This window comes from Tachysurus vachellii, chromosome 9 (assembly GCF_030014155.1).
Source record: "Tachysurus vachellii isolate PV-2020 chromosome 9, HZAU_Pvac_v1, whole genome shotgun sequence".
Lineage (NCBI taxonomy): Eukaryota > Metazoa > Chordata > Actinopteri > Siluriformes > Bagridae > Tachysurus > Tachysurus vachellii.
Genome location: NC_083468.1, coordinates 24,237,282 through 24,255,307, shown reverse-complemented (window position 1 = coordinate 24,255,307; position 18,026 = coordinate 24,237,282). Strand labels below are relative to the sequence as shown.

At 40.9% G+C, this 18,026-nt stretch overlaps 2 protein-coding genes across 3 annotated transcripts; both read left to right on the top strand.

Annotated features, from left to right (window-relative positions):
- Positions 1-241: 241 nt before the first annotated feature.
- cplx3b (complexin 3b) lies at positions 242-11,935 on the top strand. Its single transcript, XM_060878685.1, has 3 exons — positions 242-639; positions 7,225-7,312; positions 8,665-11,935. Exons 1-3 carry the CDS (start codon positions 482-484, stop codon positions 8,887-8,889), a joined length of 471 nt encoding a protein of 156 aa, XP_060734668.1. The 5' UTR covers positions 242-481; the 3' UTR covers positions 8,890-11,935.
- A 1,212-nt stretch (positions 11,936-13,147) lies between these two features.
- Positions 13,148-17,845, top strand: si:ch1073-459b3.2 (growth arrest-specific protein 1). Of its 2 annotated transcripts, XR_009649027.1 has the most exons (2): positions 13,148-15,398; positions 17,044-17,845. XR_009649027.1 is itself a non-coding variant. In XM_060878335.1 (1 exon), exon 1 carries the CDS (start codon positions 13,619-13,621, stop codon positions 14,381-14,383), a length of 765 nt encoding a protein of 254 aa, XP_060734318.1. In that variant the 5' UTR covers positions 13,148-13,618; the 3' UTR covers positions 14,384-15,805. The 2 variants fall into 2 exon arrangements, 1 of the variants encoding a protein (XP_060734318.1); XM_060878335.1 differs by lacking the exon at positions 17,044-17,845 and having other exon boundaries at positions 13,148-15,805.
- Positions 17,846-18,026: the final 181 nt, after the last annotated feature.

Sequence of the window (18,026 nt, the reverse complement as noted above, 5' to 3'; positions counted from 1 at the left end):
TAATGACCCCGGGTAAGAAGGGTAGATATAATGACTCCGGGTAAGAAGGGCAGATATAACGACCCCTGGTAAGAAGGACAGATATAACGACCCCGGGTAAGAAGGGCAGATATAACGACCCCGGGTAAGAAGGGCAGATATAACGACCCCGGGTAAGAAGCACTGCTCGCTTTAGTGATAGATGTGAGACGTGATTGGACGCGACTAGCACGCGAGCGCTCCGAGCTTCAATCTGATTGGTTGGAGTGCACAGTGAAAACTCGTGGATCAGACACTACACGTTATTCCGCTCCGGCTCCACTACACGCTGGTGCGCGCGAGCGACAGATAAAATCGGTACTCGGTATCTCATCATTTATGTCACTTTGCATAGGGACGGAAAAAAGTAATTCCCGGATACTGATAGTGATATATTGCACTTTTAAAAGCCGTGTCCTGTGAAGGCGTGTTCACTTGTCTGGATCCTGTAGAATAAACAGCGATGGCTTTCATGGTGAAGCACATGATCGGTGGACAGCTGAAGGACCTGACCGGCGGATTAACGGAGGAGAAAACGGATGGAGAGAAGGGAGAAGCTGCGGCTAAAGGCATGACAGAAGACGAGTATGAACAATACCAACAGCAGCTGGAGGAGGAGAAGTAAGAAAAGAGCACATTTTCTCTACAAGACTTATTTAGTTTTGCTTTTAGAATTTATTCAGAGGTTTTAGGTGGAAAGTTCACTGTATGGCCAAAGGTTTTGTGGACACTTCACCATCACACTCATACTGTATCTACAGTATGTGCTGAACATCTCATTACAGGTTTATTCCTCCTTACCTTGCCCTTATAATAACCTCCACTCCAATCCTCTCACCTACAATACAAAGCCTTTCCACTAGACATTTGTGCTCAGTAAGTGATCTCAACACATCAGGGCTCTTCAACAGGACACTCGGGTTCCTTAACCTTAACCTTAACCTTAACACGCCAGGTCTTAGTGGCATCAGTTTGGAGAAGACCCACAAATGTGTGTGAATGTCAATCGTCCACAAACTTTTGGCCATGTAATATATAACAAAATATAAAAATGATAGCAAGTGTGTTAAACTCTACATTTTATGTGTTTGTCTAAGAACATATACACATACAAAGGTTTTATGATTCCACAGCATGGAACGGTATATCAGTACACACTTAATCCTCAAAATAGATAATAAGAAATGGAATAGTATAAGAAATAAAAAATGTCATCATTAAGGGCAAGTTCAACTGTCTGCACGCACACTTGCGAGCATATAAACTGAAAATACTGATGCTTAATTTAAATTCATCTATATGTTGTTGTTGTTGTTTTTTTGAGATTTTCTTTACTTTCTGGACTCTTATCTGATATTTGTATAAATAACTATTTTTCTGCCAAAGCATAAGACAGAAAACGATTGCCCTGCCTTTTTGCCACGAAGTAGGAGGAAGATGAAGAAGCATTAAGAAAAATCTATTCATGGTGGATATTTATAATATAATATAATATAATATAATACACCAATCAACAAAACAGAACATACAGTATGAATCCTTCTCAGTAAGAGAATGGCAATTCTCTCATCAAATTTAATCAGCTCGTACATCTGTAATGTACATTTGAATCCCGCTGGACGTGGAGGTGTTCAGGTCGTCCTACAGTTCTGCACTTTTCTCTGAGCTTCTGTCATTCTCCATTTAGTTACATTTTTTATGCATACAGAAGTTTCTGAGTGCTTTGAAAAAAAAAAAATCTAAGTAATTTGTGTAAACGATGCTCGACACGGCTCTCGTTATGATTTATCATGGTTCCGCAGCCAAACACCAGGTGTTAAAGTTATTAATAGATTCCAAAATTGCACTCTTTAACATATGCAAAAATCCTACTAATCATGGCTGTCTGCTGTCATTAGTGCACATGGAACGTAAGCTCCATCAGACCAGATTCTAAAAAGGAACGAGCGAGTCGTGCTGGAGCTTTGGCCATATGGTACTTCATCATTTTCATGCTTTGTTATGCGTGAGCTTATTAGTAATTGCTTAAAGCGAATGTTGTCCTGGACGACCCACAGAGTGAAGAGATAAGGAGTGCACCTCTGTTACCCTACACAGATATCTCACCCAGGTATATCGAGATCAAAATGTCTAATGTTTTGTCCAAATACAAGCACCTACTTTATTCATGGCCAGTCTATATTTAAGCAGCTACCTTACAGATCAAAATAGGTTCATTTCCTGGGTCTGTCCAAATCCATGTGGATACACACTAAAATCTGTCTATTTCTAATCTGTTCAACTGAGACCAACCACATCCTAACAATTACCTCCTCTGGGTTTGCTCAAATCGAAAGAGCTACCCTATCTGTGTCTGTTCAAATCCAAACCGCTACCCTATCTGAGTCTGTTCAAATCCAAACCGCTACCCTATCTGAGTCTGTTCAAATCCAAACCGCTACCCTATCTGAGTCTGTTCAAATCCAAACAGCTACCCTATCTGAGTCTGTTCAAATCCAAACCGCTACCCTATATGAGTCTGTTCAGATCCAGTTATCTCATCTGAGTCTGTTCAAATCCAAACTGCTACCCTATCTGAGTCTGTTCAAATCCAAACAGCTACCCTATCTGAGTCTGTTCAAATCCAAACCGCTACCCTATCTGTGTCTGTTCAAATCCAAACTGCTACCCTATCTGAGTCTGTTCAAATCCAAACTGCTACCCTATCTGTGTCTGTTCAAATCCAAACCGCTACCCTATCTGAGTCTGTTCAAATCCAAACCGCTACCCAATCTGAGTCTGTTCAAATCCAAACCGCTACCCAATCTGAGTCTGTTCAAATCCAAACCGCTACCCTGAGTCTGTTCAAATCCAAACCGCTACCCTATCTGAGTCTGTTCAAATCCAAACTGCTACCCTATCTGTGTCTGTTCAAATCCAAACCGCTACCCAATCTGAGTCTGTTCAAATCCAAACCGCTACCCAATCTGAGTCTGTTCAAATCCAAACCGCTACCCAATCTGAGTCTGTTCAAATCCAAACCGCTACCCTATCTGAGTCTGTTCAAATCCAAACCGCTACCCTATCTGAGTCTGTTCAAATCCAAACAATTAGCTCATCTGTGTCTATTCAGATCCATACTGCTACCCTACTTGAGTCTGTTCAGATCCAGTTACCTCATCTGAGTCCGTTCAAATCCAAACAGCTACCATATCTGTGTCTATATAAACCATATAGACACAGATACCATATCTGTGTCTATACCTCACTTGAATCCATCCCAATCAAAAATAGCTACCGTGACTGAACCTGTCCACAATCGAAAAAATACCTCACCAGTGTCTGCTCAAATTCAGACAGCTACCTCCTGAGGATCTGTCCGAATCCAAACAGCTTTTTCATCCTGGTCTGTACCCTAAATCCAGTGCTGGGTTAGCTCTACAGGGATTTAACCTCCATCATAACTATCCATTAAAGTCACAGTAAGGCTCGGATTGAGCTGCTGGAATCAGATCCCAAGCTTTCCACTGAAAGAGAGAAGATGCTTTTAATATCCATCCAGGGCAACTTTATTAATTTAAATAGAAATGAAAAGAAAACTTTGTTTAAGAATCTTTATGCTGTAATTGTTTTGCGGTCCTGAACGTGTGGTGATTTATCAGATCGGTCGCCTAGGTTCATCTGTCAGAAGGTCACATGCATGACAGGATTGTGAGTAAGAGCCACTTCTTCCTGTCACAGTTCAGTTCTGCGTGTATAACACAGGAGATGAGAAAATGAATTATGAACACTAATCATAGATCAGGCCGAGCAGGCGCTACATGACCTTCAGTAAACAACACTCATGTCGTGGGTGCATTGAGGTCACAGGATATTGGTTTGTGTTTGTACATGTGAGGGTCATTGACCGACATTCATTATTAAACTGTAATGTATACAGTTTCCCTGCTGTTTTGTTTCTCTTTACTTTTTCTTTTTATATTCTTAGATCATTTTCCACTTTAATCGGGCAGACAGATCTTTGTAAATGTTTAATATTGTAACGAGGCTGGATTTGACTGTTGTGTTAAGTGTAAAACTACGTGAAACTATTTTCTCCTGTTCTTTATAAATGTGACGACTTTAAAATGAGCTAAAATTAACCTTTTGAGACTAAACACTATATTATATGAGCTGACAAAACAGTACAATGACACTCAATGTAATAAGAATAATTATGATAACTGACTTTTTTAGACAACATGTTAAATATATTACAATTTAACTGCTTTACAAAGAAGAAAATGTGGGGAAAAGAACAAAACATTAAAAAAATATGCATCAGGAAAGATTATAGACAAAATAATTATAGAAATTCTACTCTTAATTAATTACTTTTTGAAAAATAAATAAATACATGAATAATAATAATAATAATAAGCATTGTAGCCAAAAATTACTTACTTTTTAAAAAACATATTTATTACAAATGTTTATATTGGTAAACATTTATTTGGCATTAAATAACTAAACAATATAATTTTATATTGCTTGTAATATAAACCTGAATAATTCTTTTGGTGCTGTTTCAGTCTCATGTCTGCCCTCTGGAGGTCTCTCGGAGTACTGCATTATTATCATCATCATCATCATCATGATCATCATCAAGTCAAGTCAAGAAGCTTTTATTGTCTTTTCAACCATATATACAGTATAGTACATATAGTACAGAGTGAAATGAGACAACGTTTCTCCAGGACCATGGTGCTACATAGAAGAACATGCAGCTAAAATAGAATAGCAAGACGAAGTGCAGACAGACAAAACAAAACTCTACAGGACAAAAAAAACACAACAAACACAGGCGCCAACCAGTGTGAATTCTGTACGTTGTACAAAACATTGTGCAAAAGTATAGGGTCATAAAAATTGTGCTAAAAGAGGAGTGTAAACAGGGTTCTTGCAAACATATACACTTCTGTTAAAGCAGCAGTTGGGTGAGGTGTGCAAAAGAACAATCTGAATGAATGTGAAAATCAGTGATTGAGTGAATGTGCAGGTGTGTGTGTGTGTGTGTGTGTGTGTGTGTGTGTGTGTGTACGTTCGGTAACAGTTCAGTTCTGGGTGTTGAGAAGCCCTGAGGGGCTCCCGTGCTCAGTGTGGTGGTGCTAGAGATGCTGTTCCCGATCCGGACTGACTGAGGTCTCCCAGTCAGGATGTCCAGGATCCAGTTGCAGACGAAGGTGTTCAGTCCCAGCAGGCTCAGCTTCTCAATCAGGTGCTGAGGGATGATTGTGTTGAATGTTGAACTGAAGTCTATGAACAGCATTCATACATAAGCTTCTTTATTGTCCAGGTGGGTGAGGGCCAGATGGAGGATCCTGGCAATGGTGTCATCCGTGGAGTGGTTTGGACGATACACAGACTGCAGCGGTATCCAGTGAGGGTGTTAACTGGACCTTAATGTGCCTCATGATTCTCGAAGCACTTCATCACAATGAGTGTGAGTGCGACGGGACGATAGTCATTGAGGCAGGACACTGTAGACTTCTTTGGGGACGATGTTGTTTGTCTTGAGGCACGTAGGAACAATGGCGCTGCTCAGGGAAATGTCGAAGATGTCAGTAAAGACATCCACAAGCTGTTCTGCACATACCCTGAGCACCCTGCCAGGAATGTTGTCTGGTCCAGCTGAATTCTATGGGTTAACTCTACATAGAGTTCTCCTCACATTGGCCATGGTTAGACAGAGTGCCTGGACATTGGAAAGGTGGATGTTCTTCCTTGCCTCTATGTTGTTCTGCACCTCAAACCGAGCATAGAATTTGTTCGGTACATCTTGGAGGGAGGCGTCATTGTCACAGACAGGTGAAGTTGTCTAGTAGTTTGTGATCACCTGGATCCCTGGGACAAGCACCGGGTGTCTCTGCATCATTATTTTCATCTCTGGGCTAAATGATTATGGGCATCTATAAACAGCTAAAACATCTGTTTCACATGTTATCTAAAGCTTGAACTTGATTAAATGCTTGCAGTGAATAGAGGTACTGCAATGCCTAAGATTGGTTTGTTGGTTTAAATTCTGTCACTAGTAATGATACCAATTTTAATACCACATAAATACTGTATTTACCAATATATTGATTATTATGTGGGGGGCACGTTCGCCTCACACCTCCAGGGTCGGGGTTCGATTCCCGCCTCCGCCTTGTGTGTGTGGAGTTTGCATGTTCTCCCCGTGCCTCGGGGTTTCCTCCGGGTACTCCGGTTTCCAAAGACATGCATGGTAGGTTGATTGGCATCTCTGGAAAAATTGTCCGTAGTGTGTGATTGCATAAGTGAATGAGTGTGTGTGTGTGTGCCCTGTGATGGGTTGGCACTCCGTCCAGGGTGTATCCTGCCTTGATGCCCAATGACGCCTGAGATAGGCACAGGCTCCCCGTGACCCGAGGTAGTTTGGATAAGCGGTAGAAAATGAATGATGAATGAATGATTATTGTGTTAGTAGTTTTAGTTAAACAGGGTTTCTGTGACCTCGTGAATCAGCTGAGTTTGATTGGAGAATTAACTGGTGCCGTTTTTTCAGTGTTGGAATGTTTCCTTTTACTGTTTTTTTCTTCTTTGTACCAAATTGTTCATATTACTTTTTTTTTTTTTCGATTCTGATTGGTCAGAAGGTTTCAATAACATCAGCTCTGACTTGTACTCGTTCTAAGACGTTATCATTAAAGTTTTTTGCTTTAATTTCAGGAGAAAGAGAAGGAAAAAACAAGAGGTTGAGTGTATGAATGTTTACCGCTTCTATAAAAAGTAATTACAGGAAGTACCTTGCTTAATACCACCATAAATAAAAAAAAAACGAATAAAGTGCTGTTCTTTGATATATTTCTTAAATTAGCATTGTTGGGAAATTTCTGTATGACAAAGATTATGACACTACAGGAAATGTTGCTATTCTAAGATAATCAGCTTCCGCATAGTAACAGTAATCAGCTGCATCACATTAAACTCATACTGATTAGTTTCTTACACCACCAAGTGTTGCAAAGATTCCTTACAGACACTACTGCTGTGTCCTGGTGTTAAAATCACACACAATATGCTTATGCTCCTAACATGAATAATTCAGTGTCAGACCAGACACAGTGTGTGTGTGTGTGTGTGTGTGTGTGTGTGTGTGTGTGTGTGTGTGTGTGTGTGTGTGTGTGTGTTTATTTTTGACTCAGACCTGTCTTTCTTCGCTTGCAGGCGAGAACGAGATGCCAGTTTTGCCCAAAAGAAGGCTGAAAGAGCCACAGTGAGAACTCATTTCAGAGAAAAGTACAGACTCCCAAAGGTACAGCATCACACACACACACACACCCACACACACAAACACACACAAACCTAAACACAAACACATACACACACACATAAACACACACACAAATGCACACAAACACACATGCACACACACAAAAACGTACAAACACATGCACACACACAAACACACACAAAAACACACACACATAAATGCACACACACACACACACACACATATGCACACACACACACGGGTGTACAGATCATATCAGAAATCAGCACAGTTTGTTTATCTTTACACATCTCGTAGTAAATGTACATGGCTTTTGTTTTATGAGACTAAAATCTAAACTGCAGTTGATTTCAGAAGCCTGTGTGTCTGTACGTGATCTGTGTAAATGTCAGGGCAGAGAATACATTTATAAATGTTACATAAGCATGCCAAATTTATACAGCAGCATATTTAATTATGAAAATAGGGACTGGTTTAAAAAAAATGTCAGCTGATCATCTTATATGTATAACAAATATTCTTACTAATTATTCAATTATTTATTGAAAAACAAATCTAAACGATCTGACCAAACAGATTCAAGAATTTAACAGCTACGTGGTTAAAGCACTTTAAATGTCAGGACCTGATCAGTGTTTCATTAGCATGATTGTTATGTGTGTGTGTGTTCATGTTTGTGTGTGCATGTTTGTGTGTGTGTGTGCGTGTGTGCATGTTTGTGTGTGTGTGCATGTGCATGTTTGTGTATGTGTGTGTATGTTTATGTGTGTGTGTCTGTGTGTGTGTGCATGTTTGTGTGTGTGTGTGCATGTTTGTATGTGTGTGTGTGTGCATGTGTGTGTGTGTGTATGTTTGTGTGTGCATGTGTGTGTGTGCATGTTTGTATGTGTGCGTGTGTGTGTGTGTGCGTGTGTGTGTGTGTGCGTGTGTGTGTGCGTGCATGTGTGCGTGCATGTGTGCGTGCATGTGTGTGTGTATGTTTGTGTGTATGTTTGTGTGTATGTTTGTGTGTGTGCATGTGCATGTGTGTGTGTGCATGTTTGTGTGTGCATGTTTGTGTGTGTGTGTTTGTGTCTATTTGTGTGTGTGTATGTTTGTGTGTGTGCATGTGTGTGTGTGTGCATGTTTGTGTGCGTGTTTGTGTGTGTGTGTGTGTGTGTGTGCATGTGTGTGTGCATATGTGTGTGTGTGCATATGTGTGTGTGTGCATGTTTGTATGTGTGTTTGTGTCTGTGTATTTGTGTGTGTGTTTGTGTCTGTGTATTTGTGTGTGTGTTTGTGTGTGTGTATGTTTGTGTGTGTGTGTGTGTGTTTATGTGTGTGTGTGTGTGTGTGTGTGTGTGTGTGTTTATGTGTGTGTGTGTGTGTTTCAGAACGAGATGGATGAGACTCAGATCCAGGCTGCGACGGAGGATGTGGAGCTGCCGACAGAGCTAGCGAAGATGATTGCGGAGGACAACCAGGAGGAAGAGAGCAAGCTCTCAGTGCTCGGGCAGCTGTCCAGCATCCAGAACGTGGACATCGACCATTTGAAGGACAAAGCACAGACCACACTGGAAGAGCTGAAAAACACAGCAGAGAAGTGCTCGCTCATGTGAACTTCTCTCTTTTATTCCAGTACACCCTTTTCTCTTGTATAACATTGAAACTCCAAGCACACGTTTATCTACGTCTGTCTCTTTAATGCCATGCTGAAGCAGAAAAGATACACTTATCACCTCTCCCTCTCTCCCATCTTCTCTTTTTGTTTATCACACATCACTTACATCGCATTTACACACACAATAGGAGCAAATCTCAAAACACTGCCAATTGCACCAGCTGCCAGTTCTGATGGTAAGTCCGTGAAGGCTCCCCAACACACACGGACAGATCTGTACAGCACATACGGCCTCTCACACGTCCCACATATCCATCTCTCCCATCTGTGTGTCACAGCCAGTGCTGTCTTTGTAGATTTAACATCACTGCTGTTTGTTTGTGAATATTTTCAGACCTGGTGACTTTGCTCCAAGCTACGTTAATATTTACATGGGGAAATTTACTTCTTTAGCATTTGGGTGTCCGGATTCCTCTGGTCTGGAACACCAACTTGAAATCTGAAAAAATCAGGGATAAAAAAATCGACTGCAAAGGAATCACATTATTCAGATATGATGGTAGATGAGCAAGAAATTTTTGGTCATTGTGATGAGCAAAGTTTCTGTTTATTCATTCTTTAGTACTTTTCAGTTTATTTATCAACTAAAACATACATTTGCCCAAAATGACAATGTTCTTAAGTCTCACCCTCGTCTAGCAAATCCCCTTTATTCACTACTTCCAGAAGGCCACGTGACTAACTATACATACACCAATCATATCTTAAAAAGGTTAAAGGAGCAGTTTGTAATATTTGCTTTTGATATGATTTAATATAATTTATATAATAATCTAAACCTTTAAAAAAAAAAAGAAATAGGAGTCACAATAACAGTGCAATTGTTTAAGCTGATTTATTCATACACGTTTCAGGGCCTGAAATAAGCTCCGCCCCTAAACAGCTTTAACAAAGCTGTTCAGCTCTGCAAATTTTCTTTTAAAGACTTTCTTATCTTAACTGAGAATATGAGTCTGGTTAAGGGAATAGGGGGAGGTTTGTCAAGGTTTTAATTGTGATTGTAATTCCCTTCACTCCCAGTAGAGTGTGCAACAAGTGACAGAGTGTTTCTTTAATAATGATGATAAAATTTCATTTAAAAACTATTAAGATAAAGCAATAATGTAGATACGATGCGTCTACATGGAGATTTGATAAAACTTGAAAAAAACATGTCCAGTCTCTGTCTTAGAACAGAGACCGCTTGGTTTGAGCCATACAGATCTCTGCTTATAGTCATTTGACCCTGATCTGAACTTTGATCCCTAATCTTTATCATCTTTTATCTCCCACCCAGTGGTGCTGTCTTGTGCAGGTGATTGTGTGTTGTCTACCAGCTACAATGTGTTGTTCTTTCTGACTGTTCCCACTTTAAGATCACTGGACACAATATTATATATATATATATATGATCAAACTGTATTTTACTGAACAGCTTGGCTCTCCAAGTTGATAATTTATGGTTTGCAATAGCACAGATGAAGATCATTTTTGCCAACATTTGTTTTGTGCTGTGTGCTTTGTGTAAGTCGTGCTATGACAGTTGGTTGAAACAGTTTGTATAATTGCTGTTTTTTATAAGCACCAGTGCAAATACCTTGTGCCATAGAGCATTGCCAAGAGTCTTAAACAGTGTGTCTTTGTGCATTTGTAATCTGTAAGGGTGCAATATAATCCTGTGTATATATAGCAATACATATACGGAAAGATGAGAAAAGCATGTTAATGTTTATTTAGGCTATGTGTTTGTTTGTTTACTTATTTAAAATTCGTGACATAAGAGCATGATTAAATCCCAAATCTAAAATGTTTTATTTTCTCCTCTGTATAATAATGTGTATTATATAATAATGTATAATAAGCCCCAAATCTATAGCCTAAATCATGGATTATGTTAATTTTATGATTTCCGCTGTGGAAACTATAATAAACATATTTTTTTTTAATTATTCATTCATTCATTCATCTTCTACCGCTTATCTGAACTACCTCGGGTCACGGGGAGCCTGTGCCTATCTCAGGCGTCATCGGGCATCAAGACAGGATACACCCTGGACGGAGTGACAACCCATCGCAGGGCACACACACACTCTCATTCACTCACGCACTCACACACTAGGGACAATTTTCCAGAGATGCCAATCAACCTACCATGCATGTCTTTGGACCGGGGGAGGAAACCGGAGTACCCGGAGGAAACCCCCGAGGCACGGGGAGAACATGCAAACTCCACACACACAAGGTGGAGGCGGGAATCGAACCCCGACCCTGGAGGTGTGAGGCAAACGTGCTAACCACTAAGCCACCGTGCCCCCCTTTTTTTAATTATGTGTTTATTTATTTTATTTGATATCAGACTTATTAGACTAGAGTTACAATACCATCTTTGGCCAGCAGATGGAGACATTATTGACTGAGGGAAAAGCGCAGTCACTAATACATGCATTGTTTATACATAATTAATATATTCACATTCAGTAATAACACACACGGAGATATATGTGGATATAAGTGAATACTATCATGTCCTAAATCACCTGTGAAAGCTTGTGTGTGTATGTGTGTGTGTGTGTGTGTGTCCATAAAATATATTAGAATTAAAGCATTAATAGAAACCAGCAAAGGATGCAAAAATTCAACAGAGGTATATTAAACACAGTATCACTAAACACTTCATCATTGTTCATGGATAAGGATGGGTCTGCATTATTCTCACTGGAATTTGCATGCTGTTGTTTATCCAAACACACAAAAGCACCCATGATGATCAGAGTATCCAATAAAAGTCCATCATACTCCTGATATCTGATATAGATGCAATCTACAGGATATTGAACACCCATGCTGAAAACTTCATTTTCATTATATAGAACTTATATATAGGGCCTGTTTTGTGTTATATAATCAAGTTATATGACATGCTGAATGCTTAATTCTGATTGGTCAAGAAATGTTGATTAATTTTCTATAACATCAGCTCAGACAATAGTTCCAGCTATCTGGAAAATCACAGGTTAATTATCTAGTGCTTTTTTATGTTATCGTTTATTATAAAAATGTGTGTAACTGTTGATACTGTCCGGTGTCAACAATTACGTTTTCTGACAAAGGAAAGGTTTATGGTTTCTCTTTGCATTTCCTTTATTTCTTAACAACAAGAAAGAAAAAAAAAGAAAAAATGTGCTTTTGTAAAATGTAAGTGAAAACAGAAGATTGTTTTGTGGATGTTCCACAACAGTTAAAGTAAAACAATAATAAAATAATAAATAAAATAATATATATAGCATTCCTTATATTATTTTATTGTCAATTGTTATAAATTGGTATAAGAGGAATAAACACTTTCATTAGGAAAGAGTCACTTTGATTGGAACAGCACACACACACACACACACACACACACACACTCAAAGTGTTTTATTCCTTACACAACTTGTATATTTTCCCTTATACAAAGGTATTGTTGATTTTTTCAGCATAAGTGCCTGATCTTTTTGCTTTTTCCTCACTTTCCTTAAGCAGCCCAACCCAAATCCATCCCAGGCAGCATAGTTTCCATTTCAATAGCAGAGAGGTTTTGGGGTCTGTGAATGTTTTTTCGAGTGTGTCGTAAAATATATTAATGCTAAAAAAAAACTTTTCCCAACTCCTGAGCCTCATTGAAAGACCCTGCTGTCCGCTGCATGGCCAGTTTAACACAAAGAAGGTGAAACGGGCCAGAAAACTCTATTGTCCTCCATTCAGTTCCTCTTCAATACCAGATTAAACCGCTCGATGGGGGAAAAGGGACAGGAGGAGAGATGGAGAGGACGACTGCTTGGGATCAGTCTGGTAAAAGGAGTGTAGAAATATTTGTGGTGGAACATAAACACAGACCACACGGATTTCATCACAAATTGGTTTTGTCTAAACATTGCACACTATGTTAAATAGTAGCCCTAGTTTTGAGCATGAACTTATTTGACACACAGTAGTACAGTCTCTCTCTCTCTCTTTCCATTTATCTCTCTCTCTCTCTCTCTCTCTCTCTCTCTCTCATCCGGGAACTTTTCCTATAGCTAATTAAATCTGATCAAGGCTTTCTCCACTTAATTTTTGAGATTTCTATTGGTTTAAAACTCCAGCGCTCCGCGTAATTGTCTGCTCGAGCCTTGCCCAAAAAACATCGTTGTTATGGAAACGAGTCCCCCTTTTACGACCAATCGTTAAACAGAATGCGTATAGGGAAAGGGGGAGAGACAGGGGGCTCTTTCTTCTCTTTCTTCTCTCTTTCACTCCCCTTCTCTCTCCGTCACAAGCGACGCGGTGAAAGTGAAAATCCGTACAAGAGGAATGAGATCCACACCATTTCTGCGCTTTGAGATGCTCCCAGATGCGGTAAAGTGGATATAATCTAAACTTCTAAACTTTTTACCTGTTAAAAAGTTTTGTGGACACTCTGGAGGTCGTTTCTATGGTAACCACTTTAAGGAAAATCGTGTGTAAACACTGGGCTGACAGATTCGCCCAATACGACAATGACCTTTTGGCATTTTTTACAAGCTGGTTTATTTCTCATTTGTAACGTTTACAAACTAACCGCGTTCAGTCTGGGGTGTGAAGACGGAAGGAGTTTATAACTTCCACACTCTGATTGATAAATGTGGACCGGAAGTGAGTGTGTGAAACGCAACCCATAGCGCGCGAGCATGGGGACCTGGCGTGGCCTCGCCGTGTTCCTCTTGTCTTTCGCGGTGGCCCTGAACGCTGAGCCCGCGTGCTGGCAGGCTGTGCTCCGGTGCCACGAGGAGCGCGAGTGCGAGCTCGCTTACACGCAGTACCTGGCCGCGTGCGACGGGTACATACGTGGCGCACTACGCCGCTGCCCGAGTCACTGCGTCGGTGCGCTCGTGCGGTTAAACCAAACGGCCCGCGGTCCGGACCTGGAGACGTGCGACTGCGGAGTCGATTCGGAGTGCCGGCGCGCAAAACGAGCCATTGAACCGTGCCTGCCGCGCACGCACGCTCGTGAAGCCGGTGGTATCGGGTGCACGGAGGCACGGCTGCGTTGCGAGGAGGACGTTGTTTGCCGCGAGGCTCTGTCCGCGTACCTGGCGTCCTGCGGTCAGCTGTTCAACGGGAGGAAGTGCTCGGCGCGATGCAGAGGCACCATCGAGCAGCTGCGCCTGCTGCCAGACGGAGCCCTACTCGAGCGGTGTGTATGCGACGGCGTGGAGCGGCCCTTCTGCGAGGTGGTCAAGGACAACATGAGTCGCCTGTGCGCGCTCTCAGACCGTGGGCTCGCCCCCGATCAGGATGTCCCGGATGACGTCTACGAGGACGAGGATTACGAATGGAAAGTGGAGCGCGACATGGACACGGGAGCCGTGGTTTCGCCTTCACGTGCCTTTCGTTCCTTGAGCCATCTGGCCCTGTTTCTGGGGTCACTCGCGGTGACCTTTCTCGGGGTTTGACCCGGGCAAAAGCTCTTTTGCGTATGCACAGATTACACTAACTCACTGTTTGCTGCATGATACAGATAATAATACTGCGATGAGATTGCTCCATATCGCGATATGCATTGCGATATATCAGTGAACCCTTTAGATCCATGGTTAATGATGGGCCTGCATTATTCTTACTGGGATTTGCATGTACACAAAACACTCATGAAGAACACAGGATCTGATAACGCTATTATGGATTAATTACGCAGCATATGTACCACCAAAGGCCAGTAATAATGCAAAATATCAATTCAAAATTGATATCTTGTGCCATCATGAAGACTTGACTCTCTTGTGGATTTTGTTTTATTTTATTAATAACTTTCTTGCAGAAACATAAGAGAAAATTATAATTCCGGATCACAAAATTCATAATTCGAAACTGACCTCGAGCCTTCAGTAGCTAATGAGAGAATGTGAAAGAGAATAAAAATACAAGTTCCTCTACTCTGTTTTCCTCTTCCTTTCTCTCCGTCCTCACTTTTTGTCTGGTTTGTTTAATCCAAGTGCTTCCTGAATGGCGTCTTTTTTTTATTTAAGCAAGACTCACAACAAACAGAGAACTCGTGTGCCGTGTGTTTGCGTACCCCTCTTTGCCCTGTTTGCTCATTGTTGGGATGATTATACTTCAAATATTTGCAGGAGACGGCTGGAGAAAAGAGCAGCTTTCAGGATCGAGTTGTTAAATTAAGTGGAGAGGCTCTTCACAGGCTCATAAATATCCCCCTCCACTCACTGTCTATTCTCTCTCCTTCTCTCTCTCTCTCTGTCTCACTTTCTGTCTGTCTGTCTGGCCTCAGCTCAGTGAATTATCCCCCGGGGTGACCCCTTTCCTCTCTCCCTCTTTCCTTTCTCTTTTTATTCCTCCCCTCCCCCCTAAACATAGAGGAAATACTTGATCTCTCTCTCTCGCTCTCTCTCTCAGTTCTGAGTTGAGCCTTTGTTTCCGGTATAAAGTGGATTTCTGTTGCACAACTGTCATGTAAGAAGCCACTTTCTATTTTGCTTGTGATTTATGAGAAAATATAGACATGTTATGCTTTTATTTAAAAGCAGTAGTATATCATTTGTTTGTAAAGTATTACGTCAACTCAATTTCTAGGAATGTTTTGAAAAGGCACATGAACGAATGCTGTCCTTCGCATCTGCTTGTAGTCTTCAGAAAGACAGAAGGTTTATTTTTGACCCCAAATGCTTTGATTTTAATTCATCGATCTGTGTTTTTTTTTTATTACATTTTGCATTTTGACCTCTGCATTAAAATCTAGAAGAAACCGCATTAGGTGCATTAACTTTCATAGTTTGGATATTGTTAAGATGACTTTTTTGGTTAACTTTCTTTGTACAGAAAGCAATATATTTATATGATGTAATAAATTTTATGAGATATTCGTGTAATTGGCTGTGCAGTTTATATACTATATTATATACTAGGAATATGACACGTTAATTCATATTTATATTACAACTAATAAAATACAGCTAAGATTAAAGCTGGTTTATTGTACAGAAGATTCTTATTTTTTAAATATACTTCACACGTTAATGCAACTGTAACTAATATAGACAGATGACAAATTAAAGAAAAAAATTAGTGGATCTGTGGAAGAGGTGAGTCCCTTGCAAATGTATTCACCCCACGTTGCTGTTTTTCTTGCCTGGAATTAAAATGAATTTATATGTTTCCTAAATAAGACGTGATCCAACCAATTAACCTCAGAAATCGTGCAATTATGACACGTTCACCTGTTCTGAAAGGCTCCTGAGCCTACAGACCAATACGCAAGCAACATAAAGATCAAAGAGCTTTCCAAACAATTCTGTAGAAGCACAGATCAGGGTTAAAATAATATTCCAAACTTTGAACCTCCCTCGGAGCACTATTAAAAATTCAATTAAACTAAAGGAAAAGAACATGACACGCAGCTAACCTGATGGCAAAATCTCCCTCCGAAACTCACAGACTGGGTAAGGAGGGCATTAATCAGAGACTCAACAAAGACAAGCAACAAATACAAACATAAATAACAACGAAGGAGCAGCAAAGGTCCATTGCATAGATATAGGTATATTTTGCACATTTATATTTTGAATGAATCATATTTAATTTTAAGGGGGGCACGGTGGCTTAGTGGTTAGCACGTTCGCCTCACACCTCCAGGGTTGGGGGTTCGATTCCCGCCTCCACCTTGTGTGTGTGGAGTTTGCATGTTCTCCCCGTGCCTCGGGGGTTTCCTCCGGGTACTCCGGTTTCCTCCCCCGGTCCAAAGACATGCATGGTAGGTTGATTGGCATCTCTGGAAAAATTGTCCCTAGTGTGTGATTGCGTGAGTGTGTGTATGTGTGTGCCCTGCGAGGGGTTGGCACTCCGTCCAGGGTGTATCCTGCCGTGATGCCCGATGACGCCTGAGATAGGCACAGGCTCCCCGTGACCCGAGGTAGTTCGGATAAGCGGTAGAAGATGAATGAATGAATATTTAATTTTAGATTGTGACACATTGTATTCGTTTTGCTGTTATGGTTCAGCTCCATTTGTCTTATTTGGAGAGAAACATCACTGCAAATCCGTTTCTCACTGCAAAGACTGATCGCCTTAATCCTTTGACGAAACATTTCATTCCCCACAGGCACGGTCTCTTCCAGGACGACTCCACCACCATCCACAGGGAATGATATCTGACAGAGGATAAAAATGATGTGAATCATATTCTACAGCCTTCACACTCAATAGATCTATATGCAGCTGGACACCTATAGGAGATTTTGGAGAGTTGTGTTAGACCATGTCCTCCATCATCTCTGTCAAAACACCAAGAAAAACGACACCCTTACAGCAAGGCACATTGAATCTGTTCTGGTGGCTCGTGGTGGTCCAAAGCCTTCCCAGCACACTTTATGTTGTTTTTTAACCCACCCCTCCTTTAATTTGTCACCCGTCTGTCTGAAGGTGCCTCCGTCATGTTTGCAGCAGTCTAAGTGATGAAGCGTGCAATACACACAAGGCAATTTTGCTGTGAAAACAACTCGGCAGAAACATCTCCGTCTCTCTGCCCCTTGCCCTCCACCCCTCCGGCCTGCTTCTGGGAACAAAATCAAAACAAACAAAAGTAGGAGAGCTATTCTCACTCAGGACCTGGGCCTTGGTGTCTCATTTATCTAGATGCCAGGACAGACCAATATTTCACCCTTCCCTATACACACAAAGCTCAAGAGCCCCTGAGAAACGGTCGGTTCAGATTTTAGTGTCTCGTGGGAACAATGTTCTATTCATGACGCCAATGTCAGCGTAAGATGGATACTGTGTGTGTAGTGTGATGAGATTTTCCCCATTCCAAGGATTAACCCTTTTTAGCCTTCAAATTCAGTCTGGTTCTGGAACAAACAGAAAAAGGCTGGAAGAGGATTTGGAAAATTTTTGATAGACACGAGAGAGAGAGAGAGAGAGAGAGAGAGAGAGAGAGAGAGAGAGAGAGAGAGAGAGAGATGGGAGATTGCATAAGTAAAAGTTTTAGCTTTTTAAGAGTATAAGAAACCTGTGCTGTTAGATATGTATTTTGTCTTGTCATTTTTTTTTAAATAAATGAACTACATAGTTGTGAATGAAGCTTAA

Coding starts and splice junctions, on each gene's coding strand:
- cplx3b (XM_060878685.1), top strand. CDS start 482: ATGGCTTTCATGGTGAAGCACATGATCGGTGGACAGCTGAAGGACCTG. Junction 640..7,224: donor CAGCAGCTGGAGGAGGAGAA/GTAAGAAAAGAG, acceptor CTTCGCTTGCAG/GCGAGAACGAGATGCCAGTT. Junction 7,313..8,664: donor AAAAGTACAGACTCCCAAAG/GTACAGCATCAC, acceptor TGTGTGTTTCAG/AACGAGATGGATGAGACTCA.
- si:ch1073-459b3.2 (XM_060878335.1), top strand. CDS start 13,619: ATGGGGACCTGGCGTGGCCTCGCCGTGTTCCTCTTGTCTTTCGCGGTG.